Source organism: Pongo abelii, chromosome 22 (assembly GCF_028885655.2).
Source record: "Pongo abelii isolate AG06213 chromosome 22, NHGRI_mPonAbe1-v2.0_pri, whole genome shotgun sequence".
NCBI lineage: Eukaryota > Metazoa > Chordata > Mammalia > Primates > Hominidae > Pongo > Pongo abelii.
In genome coordinates, this window is record NC_072007.2 from 13008398 (window position 1) to 13018809 (window position 10412).

Here is a 10412-nt window from a genome sequence, read left to right on the forward strand (position 1 = left end):
TTGCAACTAAAACTTTGTCCTCAATGTTATAACTGGAAAAATAATTTACATTTCAAAGGCTTTAATCTTTGCATTTCTTTGAAAAGGAACCTTGACCGAGATTCTTTAAAAATTCTTGCTCTGTCCTAGAGTAGAGACTGATCGACTCATGGATATCGTCCTCTAATGGATCTGTACCACCTCAGTTCTCTGATTGTCGCCCTCCTGTGGTGAAAATTAAAGCTTATTTTCATTTCATGTCTAGGATATAGTATGTTCTTGTTGAGAAAAAATGATGTTTCTTGAGAAATAAGTGCCTTCAGTATCACTGTGTGTCACTTAATAAATATGACTAATATCTACTTTCACCAATTGCTGCAATTTGATTCTTAAACAGCTATCTTTAAATTATACTTTTTCTATGGTTAAAGTAATTATAATAGACTTTAATTATTTTTACATACTTTTCTTATGTGGACAGCCATTTTTAGAACTAAAACATTCAGATGTTTATATTAGAAGTACAATTATTATTTATTATTATTAATGTCAGTAGCCAAATGTAATCAACTCTCTTCCTTTTACTTCCTTTTTTGAATCAAAATGTTACACTTCTACAAGCAAGAGCAACAACTCTACATCTGTATCACTGCAGTGCCTAGAAGATACAACAGGACAATTTACAAATCCAAATTTCCAGGAAGTCTTTGCACACACCTCTAGTACAAAAGATGCTTCAGAGACTAGAGGGTCAGAGGGCAAAGAGAGGAAATATTCAACTCCCAGTTCAGGTCAAAAGGGAAGAAAGCCTGGTGTTGAAAGAAATCCAAGAATGACTGTGTCTGCAACTCGCTCCTTTCTGTAAAGTTTTCATGGCGTTTTACTTAAAATATTTGCTCTTATGATGGTCAATAATATTAATAGTTATGCTTTGTAAGAGAATTTATTCTTTACTAATAATTAATGGATCATTCTAAGTTATTATATGTTTAGTTGCTAAAGTAAGATGATGTGAAAGATTAGTTGCCTCTTAAATGTTTCTGAGATCTTTGCTTTATTTTTATATTATGATCTGTGTTTCCAAAGTTGAGCTGTCATTTTATTGTTTATTCAAATGTAGAATAAAGCTTAAGTTTGGGGAGAAAAATAAAAGTTAGAGTTTTCCTTTCAGCTCTATAGAACAGTCATTTATTTCTATAAATATTCTTTATGTAGCTTTCCTAGTTCCGTATTTAAAAAGATAAATATGGAGATCTACACAGGTCTCAGTAAATAATAATTCCTGATTAATAATTCATTTATTATAAAGCTTGAAGTTTAAAGTAGAATTTTGCTCAGCCTACATATCTTTTATGGTCAGGCTGCTAGAATTATGTAATGCCCAGTTAAATTTCAATTTCAGATAAACAGGGAATAATATTTTAGTATAAGCATGTCCCAAATATTGCATGGGATATACTTACACTGAGAAGAGTATTGTTTATCTGAAATTTAAAGTTAACTGGGCATGATATATTTTCTGTGGCAAACTGTTTTATAGAGAACAGGGTAAGTCAGCTAAATTTTAGAATATTTAACCCTAACCTGGTGTTCTAAGTCTTTCCTTTTTGAAATTACTATTATTATTTGGAGTCAGTGTCGTGCTCTATCACCCAGGCTGGAGTGCAGAGGCACAATCACAATGCCCTGTAGCCTTGAGCTTCTGTTCTCAAGTGATTCTGGCACCTCGGCCTTTGCCCCCCAAGTAGCTAGTACCACAGGTACGTGGGCCCAGCTAATTTTTTTTTTTTCTCATAGAGACAGGGTCTCAGGCTGGTCTGGAACTCCTGGGCTCAAGCAATCCTCCCACCTCTGCCTTCACTTCCCAAATAGCTGAGACCACAGGCACACGCCACCACCATACCCAGCTTATTTATTTTATCAGGTTGGTGCAAGAGTAATTGGGGTTTTGCCATTGAAAGTAATGCCATTGAAAGTAATGCACCACCCTAATAATTTTTTGTGGGTACAGTGTCTTGCGCTGTTGTCTAGGCTGGTTTCCAACACCTGGGATCCAGTGACCCTCCTGCCTTGGCCTCTAAAAGTTCTGGGATTACAGATGGGAGTCACTGCACCAAGTTACTTTGTATAATTTTTAACATAAACATAAATATTTTGAGAAATAGAAATGTTAAAATCATTGGAGGAAAATATATTGTAAAGTATACAATAGAAAAAAATCAAACAAAATACAACTAATACAACAAAAATTAACAAAATTTTCAGAGAAACAAAACAAAACCTTGTTTTACAATCTTCAGAATTCAATCCCATTATATCAAACATATAAAGAAACATATTCAAAGAAAAAGGCAATCAATAGCGACTGACCTCGAGATGACCAAGATGTTGCAATTAGTGTGCATTTTTAAAGTAGTTATTGTAATTCTTATGAAAATGAAAACCCCAAAAACCCTTAAAATAAATGGATAGGAAATCACAGCAGAATAGAAGAAACTACAATAATAACAAAGGCTCAAGTGGAAATTCTAGAAGTGAGAAAGATTTCAAAATTAAAAAATAATAATCAATTGTGTTCAGGAGCAGCTTGGAGGTGGTAAAGAGTCAATGAACCTTAAAATACAATTGAAATGATTCAATCTGAAAAATGTGAGCAGTCATAGGTTGGGTTGAGGGAGCTTTTCCTTTGGTTAGTGCTTTTAGGTAATCTTGGTTTTGATAAGATTACTAGAGTGATCCGTCAGGGGCTTGCTAAGCCAGAGTTTATCTTGGTTTCAGTAGTGCTTTATACAAAACTCATATCATTTTGTAGAAGATGGAAGAAGAGTGGACCAGATGACAATATTTAGATGCAGTCATTCTTAACCTCCGTTGCTCTCCCAGTGGTCTAGCTGGGGTTTGCATAAAGTTGAATGGGAGGAATAGTGAAGGCGCCCCCACCTACCCTCTCCCCTGGTCCACTTGTCCTCCTTCACTAGTGGATAAAGTCCACGGGAACAGGCAAGTTATTTTAAATCTGTAACTTCTGTTGTCAAGATCTGCAATGAGTTCTGCTCGCTGCACTGGGGACAGGAACCAAAGGAACATAGGGGTGAACGAGTTAACATGGAGTCCAGTAACACCCGTTGCCTACGTGCAGAATGTTTGTGACAGGAAAGCCAGTCAGCAGGCAGATGGTCTCAGATACCAAGCTAGTGTTGGCAAGCAAGTTTCAGTCTCTTGAAGGCGGTTTTCCTCATTGTGTGGTTTGCATCGCTTGCTTCAGAATGACTGGAGTACTTGTTAAAATGCAAATTTTGAGCCCAATCCTAGACCTCCTAAGCCTACATCTCTACGGATGGGTCTCAGTAGTCGATATTGGAAACGTTCAGGTCCCTAGGAGATGCTTATGCATATAGATTTGAACTGTTGTGTTTAAGGGTTAGGGAGCTGAGAGAAGCAAGGAATAGAACAAGCCCCTGGGTGGGAAGGCTCCATAAACTTGGCACTGTTAGCATTCTGGGCAGAACAGGATTCTGCCACATGCTTTGCAGCATCCCTAGCCTCTACCCTCTAACACCGTATTCCAGTTGTGAAAACCAAAAATGTCCCCTGGGAGGCAAAATAGTCACGAGTTGGGAACCGGAACCTCTGCTTTGTGGGATCAGAATGGTTACTTTGTTCCCAATCCAAGGATCAGAACACACGATGAGAGAATGTCCAGCTATTGGAACTGGAGTGCCAAGTTGAAGCTAGACCTACAACAAAAGCTTCAAAAGCTCCTTTATAGGGCTGATCCCATGCCTCAGCTACCTAGCTTGTACAGATGCCATGTAACTCTAGATTTGCTGACAGAAGGAATTTAAAGGCTAGGACTAGATAGGGTCTTTCAGGTTAGGCCAGCACACAACGTGGACTTTTGACATCATCCAGATGCTTGAACCAACCTCAGTCCTGAGGCAGAATTTCCCGTGGCATCTGATACACAGCCTGGATTTGGAGCTCTCACTGGGATTAGATGCCATGGGAATATTGTGTTTAGGAACTCTGAAACAGACAGGCTTCAACAAAGCAGACCTAAGCAACATGTAGCGTCTGAACTTCTTTATCAGCTTCCATTCCAGCCCACGAGGACAAAAGCATCACATACATATCCACTCTGGCAAACCTGTCCTCAGTAGGGAGTTTTCCCAGTACTACTCTCGCCTCTCTTCTGAGCCTACCTGCTTCTTTGTAATGTTTCCACTTTCTGTCCCACTCTCTAATAGATGATTTGTCCTCACTGCCCAGCCCCCTAGTTCTGATATTTGGATTGTCTGTGACCTGGGTAGTACTTAGGAGGTAGAATCAAAGCCTTGTTGATTGGAATGGGAGTTTCTAACTTCCTATTAAAGGCACTGATTAAGCATCTGTTGTATAAAGTAAAGTAAGATTATGATCCAGTAAGAAAGATTCCACAAGTAGCACAGGAAGAATTGGTTTCTAGTACACTTCATGTTTCAGGACAGGAAATCCAGAAAATAATTCTTTGGTACGTTAAGTGTGTACCGTAAGTTTCATTTCCATATGAAAAACGGTAGTTAGCTCAAAAGTACATCCATGAATGATCCTGATTAAACTTGCTTAATCCTAGTTAAACTAGCTACTAGCTAAACAACAATTTCACAACAACTCAAGAACTCTGTAAAAGCATTTCCTCTGAATATTTTATTCAGAAAAAAACACAAAAAGATAAGGCAGAAACAAAAATCCCAGTCATTTGCAGTATCTGTCGGTTTCAACTTCACTCTCCTGTTAAAACAAAGAAAAATAGTAAAATTAATCTATGTAAAACATGCCATATATATTCATCTGCTAATAAATATAAAAGCTTTAAAAATGTGTGCTCAGTTTTGGTTACTGTATTACCACAACACTTATATTAAAATATGTATACTTTTAAATTTGGTTTCTATAAAAAATGGATTCTAATCTTATAAAAGTTTTTTCCTAATATTTAATAAATGTTGTCTAAGGGCTTTTTCAATCCAAATAGCAATTTTAATTATTCCAGAATTTAAGGGTGCTCTAAATTTCCATTTAACAGGGTGAGAATGCTGTATTATTACAAGTGATAAAAGTTACAGGACATAGAGGGTTATTCTGTTTTAGAGTCCACATCCTGATTATATTTTATAACCTCTTCTTGATTTCTTACAACTAGATACATATTCATTTGCAAAGCTGGAAAAAAATTCTTAACATTATTTACTGACTTTAGGTATGAATTCTACCAGCTAGTTAACAGGAAATATGTAATTAAGCATTGCCTTTATCAAGTAATGTAAAAAAAGAGTAAGAGTAAATTTGCAACATAGGACTTGAATGAGCGGCTGGTGATTATCATAATCTGGCACTTAACTGATTTATACTTGTACACTCACAGCTAAACGTCTGTTTTTCTATGTTGTAAATCTAGGACATTACTTATCTACATAGGAAGAGTAATAAATATTAATAATGTGCTATGATAAACATCCTGCACTCTTCCAAATCTTACAATAAAACTGCTTCTATTTCACTTGTTTAGCTTTTATACTTAGTTTTTTAGTTGATCTTTGCTTATTTTAAGGATCCTGAACTACTCTAACAGAATCCACATACTTTTTATATTAGTCAAACTGCTTCTTTCTAACTCTGGTTCTAATAGTTATAAAAAGATAATGATAAATTTATGAAGTAGATACAGTCAAACTTGAATTTCTTTAAGTATATACTTAGAATCGGTTATAATTTTTAGATATTCTTTCTTGGCAGTATTTTCCCAAACTCATGATGTCCTCTCTAGGTAATATTGCCACACTCATAAATTAGAAATAAAGACAAAAATTTGAAAACTACAGTAATTTAAGAGAATATAGGTTTTCTACATGCCATTTCTATTGGCTACTGAAAATAGTGGAAATAAGTAAATAAATAGCTACCTGTCCAGAAGCATCTCATGCAAAAATCCATCTTTCTGAGCCTTTTTAGGAATTTTACTGTCTTCTTTACGTATTTTAACTTTGTGGTCTTGGAAGCTCTGAAATTTCTTTCTGCAAAGAAAATGTCTTCATTGAAAAATACCTGAAACTCTGATTATACATATTTACTATTAAATTTATAAATACTGTTAATTTCTTTTTCACTTATTAAAAAAGTCTAATTATAGGCCAGGCACAGTGGGTCACGCCTGCAATCCCAGCACTTTGGCAGGTCAAGGCAGGCAGATCACTCGAGGTCAGGAGTTCGAGAACAGCCTGGCCAACATGGTGAAACACTGTCTCCACTAAAAATACAAAAATTAGCCGAGCATAGTGGCGTGCGCCTGTAGTCCCAGCTACTCAGGAGGCTGAAAAAGGAGAATCACATGAACCTGGGAGGTGGAGGTTACGATGAGCTGAGATCGTGGCACTGCACTCCAGTCTGGGGGACAGAGCGAGACTCCATCTTGAGGGAGAAAAAAAAGTCTAATTGTATTTTTTTTAATGAGCTGGAGATTTTGAACAACAAAGATGACCTTCGTGACCTCTCAAGAGGAGGGCCACTCATTGACTGGGTAGCACAAGCCCCTACTTCTATTAGGGCATGCTGGCTGGAGTCCCCTCTGTCCTGGCCATAGCACAGCCTTTGACTGGCATCACGCCCATTCTATGAATGAATAGAGAGATTGACTAATGCGAGTGACTAGCTTTGGGAGCTGGTAGGATGATTAGGAAAACTGAACCCTCAATAAAAGAAAAGCATTTAGCTCAGTGCTCTGTCCTAGAGGCTACATTATGTTGCCTCTTCTTGTCCATCAGTTTTCATTTTTTCAGACAGGGTCTTGCTCTGTCACCCAGGCTGGAATGCGGTGATGATCAGAGCTTACTGCAGCCTTGAACTCCTGGGCTCAAACAATCGTCCTGTCTCAGCCTCCCGAGTAGCTGGGCCTACAGGCATGCACCACCATACCCAGCTAGTTAGGTAATTTATTTTGAAAGCACTTTGAGAAGCACTTCACTGTCAAATCTGTAGGTCTAAAAGGAAATGCATACATACACATAATTGATTTCACATTGTTTTACATCTCCTTTGTCTTCTTCTGGAATGTCATCTTTTTTCTTGGTTTCTCTTTCAGCGCAGGATCTAATCTAGATATTGGAAAAGAGAATCCAATGGGTTATATGTTTATCTTCCACCTTCCCCACTTTACATATCACATAAGAACATTCGAGATGATTACTTATGCAGAAGAAAAAATTAACTGAGCAACTATATTCAGAAAAAGACAGGTTCTGGCTATGTGTTTTTACTTCATATATATAATCTATATGAGTAAGTGCTATCACATGCTTCCTTCTCAGCCCTTGTGTCAGAAACACTACAGACAAAATTGTTTCAGAAACATTTTATACATCAGATGCTGCTAGGCAATAAAGCAATCATTAATTTAATTTTGTCGTCCAAGTGAATACACTAGGATCAAATTATCCCTAGTAGACAAGTGTCATTTGATCAGATTGAAAGATCAATAGCTCTTTTACATTGCACAGACTATTACCAAACTATTAAAACTTTTAACATTACACAACTTGTTTTTAATTAATTGGAACCCACCTCTTTTAGTAGCTTCTTATATCCTCCTAAGTTGGATAGATGTTTACTATCACATGTCATAAGTTAATTAATCTGCATTCAACAATTAGGATCACCCACAGAAGAGGCAATGGGCAATGGTAAGGATTCATGTCTCCTAAGGGACCTCTGTGGTCAGAGTCCAGTTCCAGGGCTGCTTAGAAAGTGATGACAAAAAACGTGATTGTGCCACTGAGTTCTTTGTGACAGTTTTGATTAGAGGGGTCCCAGACCTCAAAACATTCCCTGCTAGGGCCTGTAACACAATGCTACCTTTAGTAAGAGGATCTGTGTTCTGGTAGATGAGGCAAGGTCCTAAAGGTGAAGGGCTGACAGAGATTAATTAGGGCAGCCTGCAATTAAATGGTATGAAAAGAGTGCTAAATAATCACTGTTCAGAGCTTCCAAGTACTTGACTAACCAAAGAGACCCAGAAAACTTTGTATTTCATCCGAAAATTGCTTTAAATAGTGAAAAATGCAATCTTTTTGTATCTTTGTGTCTTTGCATAAGTGCAAAGCACTGCACATATATTTGCAATTGTTGCATTCAATAACACTTTTGTGATGATATCCAGATAAAAAAATTTAAACATGATACAATAAAATATAAATAAATTAAATTAAATGTAAGTCACCAACCCATCTGCATTTCCTCAATGACCTGTTTCCTGAGAAGCAATGTGCTATGAAATACTGAGAGTGGCCTCTGGAGTCAACTGAGTCTGGGTACACATACTGTCTTACCACACCTTGAAATCACTGTGATTTCCATGAACTGACTGACAAAAACCACGAGGATGTAAGGAGGGTCAGAGGCTGTCTTCCTGTCTGTAAGGCTGAGCTCACATCCACCTCACAGGGGCATTATGGAAATTCAAGACTACTACGCATGTGCCGGATGCATGCAATGAAAAAATATAGCATTTCACTTTTCTAACTGTAAGAAAATATCTACATTTTATATTGAAATTGTTTGAGCTTTAGATTTGAAATTAACTGAAATCAAGACTATTCTAAAAAGAAAATCAAACATATGACTGGAAATCTAACATGAAGCTCGTACAGAGAATTGAGAGATGGTTTTAAATTACACTGGCAGTAGAGAAAAATGTAACGTAAATTTTTATGCTCTAATTATAAGAATGAAGGGCATTTTAGAAAAGACATTTGCCCCCTCTCTTAGAGCCTTCCACTCTGGCCCCCACAATGCCAGCAAATCTGGGTCACACTGGATGCAACGTGTGATTCCCAACAGAGACAAACAAAGCAAGGTTCACGATGCTCAGTACTGCGTTGGAATGCCAAGACACAGAAAAACCACGTGTCAAGAAGTGGGGAGTTATTCCTTAGACACATCCCGGTATATGTTTATGATTAAAGATCAGTGCCTTGCTCAGTACTGGGATGGAATGCCAAGACACAGAAAAGCCATGTGTCAAGAAGGGGGAGTTATTGTTTAGACACATCCTGGAACATGTTTGTCATTAAGGATCAGTGGCTTTTGTGAGTCTAAGAAATTAAGCCTTAAATGTTTTCATCAAATTCCAGTTAACTACCTGATTTATCTAGGTTATATTAACAGTATTATTTAGAATTTCACCTTGATATGAAGATGTCTGTTTAACTTTTACAATGATGTAAAACAAACAGTAGGATTAGGGAGGGCACAGGCCACTGGTGGAATGGATAACGTGTCTGACTACGGATGAGGGAATTTAGCCTGTAATAAGGAACTTTTATTTCCAGCTTAGTGAGGCAAACACATTTTAAAAATAAAATAAAAATCATGTTTTATGTGATTCATGTTTCTCCTAATGCAAAGAAGACGGGTACTATTAATAAAAATATTATTCAAATGTAAGGGCTAAGGCCCCAGAAGTTCTGCTATGATTTTTTATGTTTCATAGAGTGATTATCATCACAGAAGCTCAAGCATTACATAAATACAAATGCGTATACCCCGACCTGGTAATTCTGCTTCTGGAAATTTATCTTCAGGTCCACCCGCACATCTACAAATTGATGCATATTCAATGTTATGTACTGCAGCACTGTTTATAAGAGCAAAAGAATGGAAACAGCCTAAATTTCCATCTATAAAAGACTACATAAATTAAGGTACATCCCTAAAATGGAATATTATGTGGCTGTTAAAAGAGAGAAAGAGAAGAAAAGCAAGAAAAAGAGAAAATTTTGTGCATTCAAACTAATAGTAGAAAACTCTCCAAGATACAATTTTAAGGAAAAAAAAAGTCAAAAGTTGAGAAGACTAGAGAGGAGGCTGCCTTTAGTGTAAAAAGTTGAAAATTATAAATGTATTCATATGTTTATGAAGAAGTTTTAGGAGGCCATAAAAAAAACAAAGGGAAAGAGGAACAGGAGCTGGGACACAGGTGAGTAAGATGCATGGCAGGCATATGTCTTCATCTTCATATGCTTTTATTTAAAAATGTTGGATCACGTGTACATGTTATCTATTTTAAAAATTAGATTTTAAAATACAAGCAAGAAAACAAGAAAATGAAAGCTTAAAAAGAGCATGTGGAACTACCAGAAAAAGATAGTAATCCTTGGAGATAATGGCAAGGTAGCTCCTAGATGCATTGATTTCTTTACCACATTGTATAAACAAGCCATCAATTATGGGATTTATAATTAAAAATGAGTCTATTTGAAACAACACATTATAAAAAGCTATTAACTAAATCTTTAAAGTGACAGTAAATGATGATTTAACATTTTAAAGAGATACAGTCACATTGCATGTATGAATGCAGTCATCCGTATAAAATGTCATCATTACCTTGATCATTTTTT

At 36.6% G+C, this 10412-nt stretch overlaps 1 protein-coding gene across 2 annotated transcripts; it reads right to left on the reverse strand.

Annotated features, from left to right (window-relative positions):
* Positions 1-1974: 1974 nt before the first annotated feature.
* On the reverse strand, positions 1975-9911 carry LOC134759342 (protein FRG1-like). 2 transcript variants are annotated; one of them, XM_063720844.1, is made up of 4 exons: positions 9561-9911; positions 7018-7109; positions 5922-6032; positions 1975-4749 (listed from the first exon to the last, which is right to left on the reverse strand). In XM_063720844.1, the coding sequence occupies exons 1-4, from the start codon at positions 9621-9623 to the stop codon at positions 4608-4610; spliced, it is 408 nt and encodes a 135-aa protein (XP_063576914.1). In that variant the 5' UTR covers positions 9624-9911; the 3' UTR covers positions 1975-4607. The 2 variants fall into 2 exon arrangements, with proteins under 2 accessions (XP_063576914.1, XP_063576915.1); XM_063720845.1 differs by lacking the exon at positions 9561-9911 and adding an exon at positions 7576-8075.
* Positions 9912-10412: the final 501 nt, after the last annotated feature.

What these genes read in the sequence shown, in the direction of transcription:
- LOC134759342 (XM_063720844.1), bottom strand. Translation starts at nt 9,623, where the DNA reads ATGCATCAATTTGTAGATGTGCGGGTGGACCTGAAGATAAATTTCCAG. An exon ending in TCCAGAAGCAGAATTACCAG is followed by an intron (nt 7,110 to 9,560) that starts GTCGGGGTATAC and finishes TCCAATATCTAG; the next exon opens with ATTAGATCCTGCGCTGAAAG. An exon ending in CAATGTGAAATCAATTATGT is followed by an intron (nt 6,033 to 7,017) that starts GTATGTATGCAT and finishes TTTTCTTTGCAG; the next exon opens with AAAGAAATTTCAGAGCTTCC.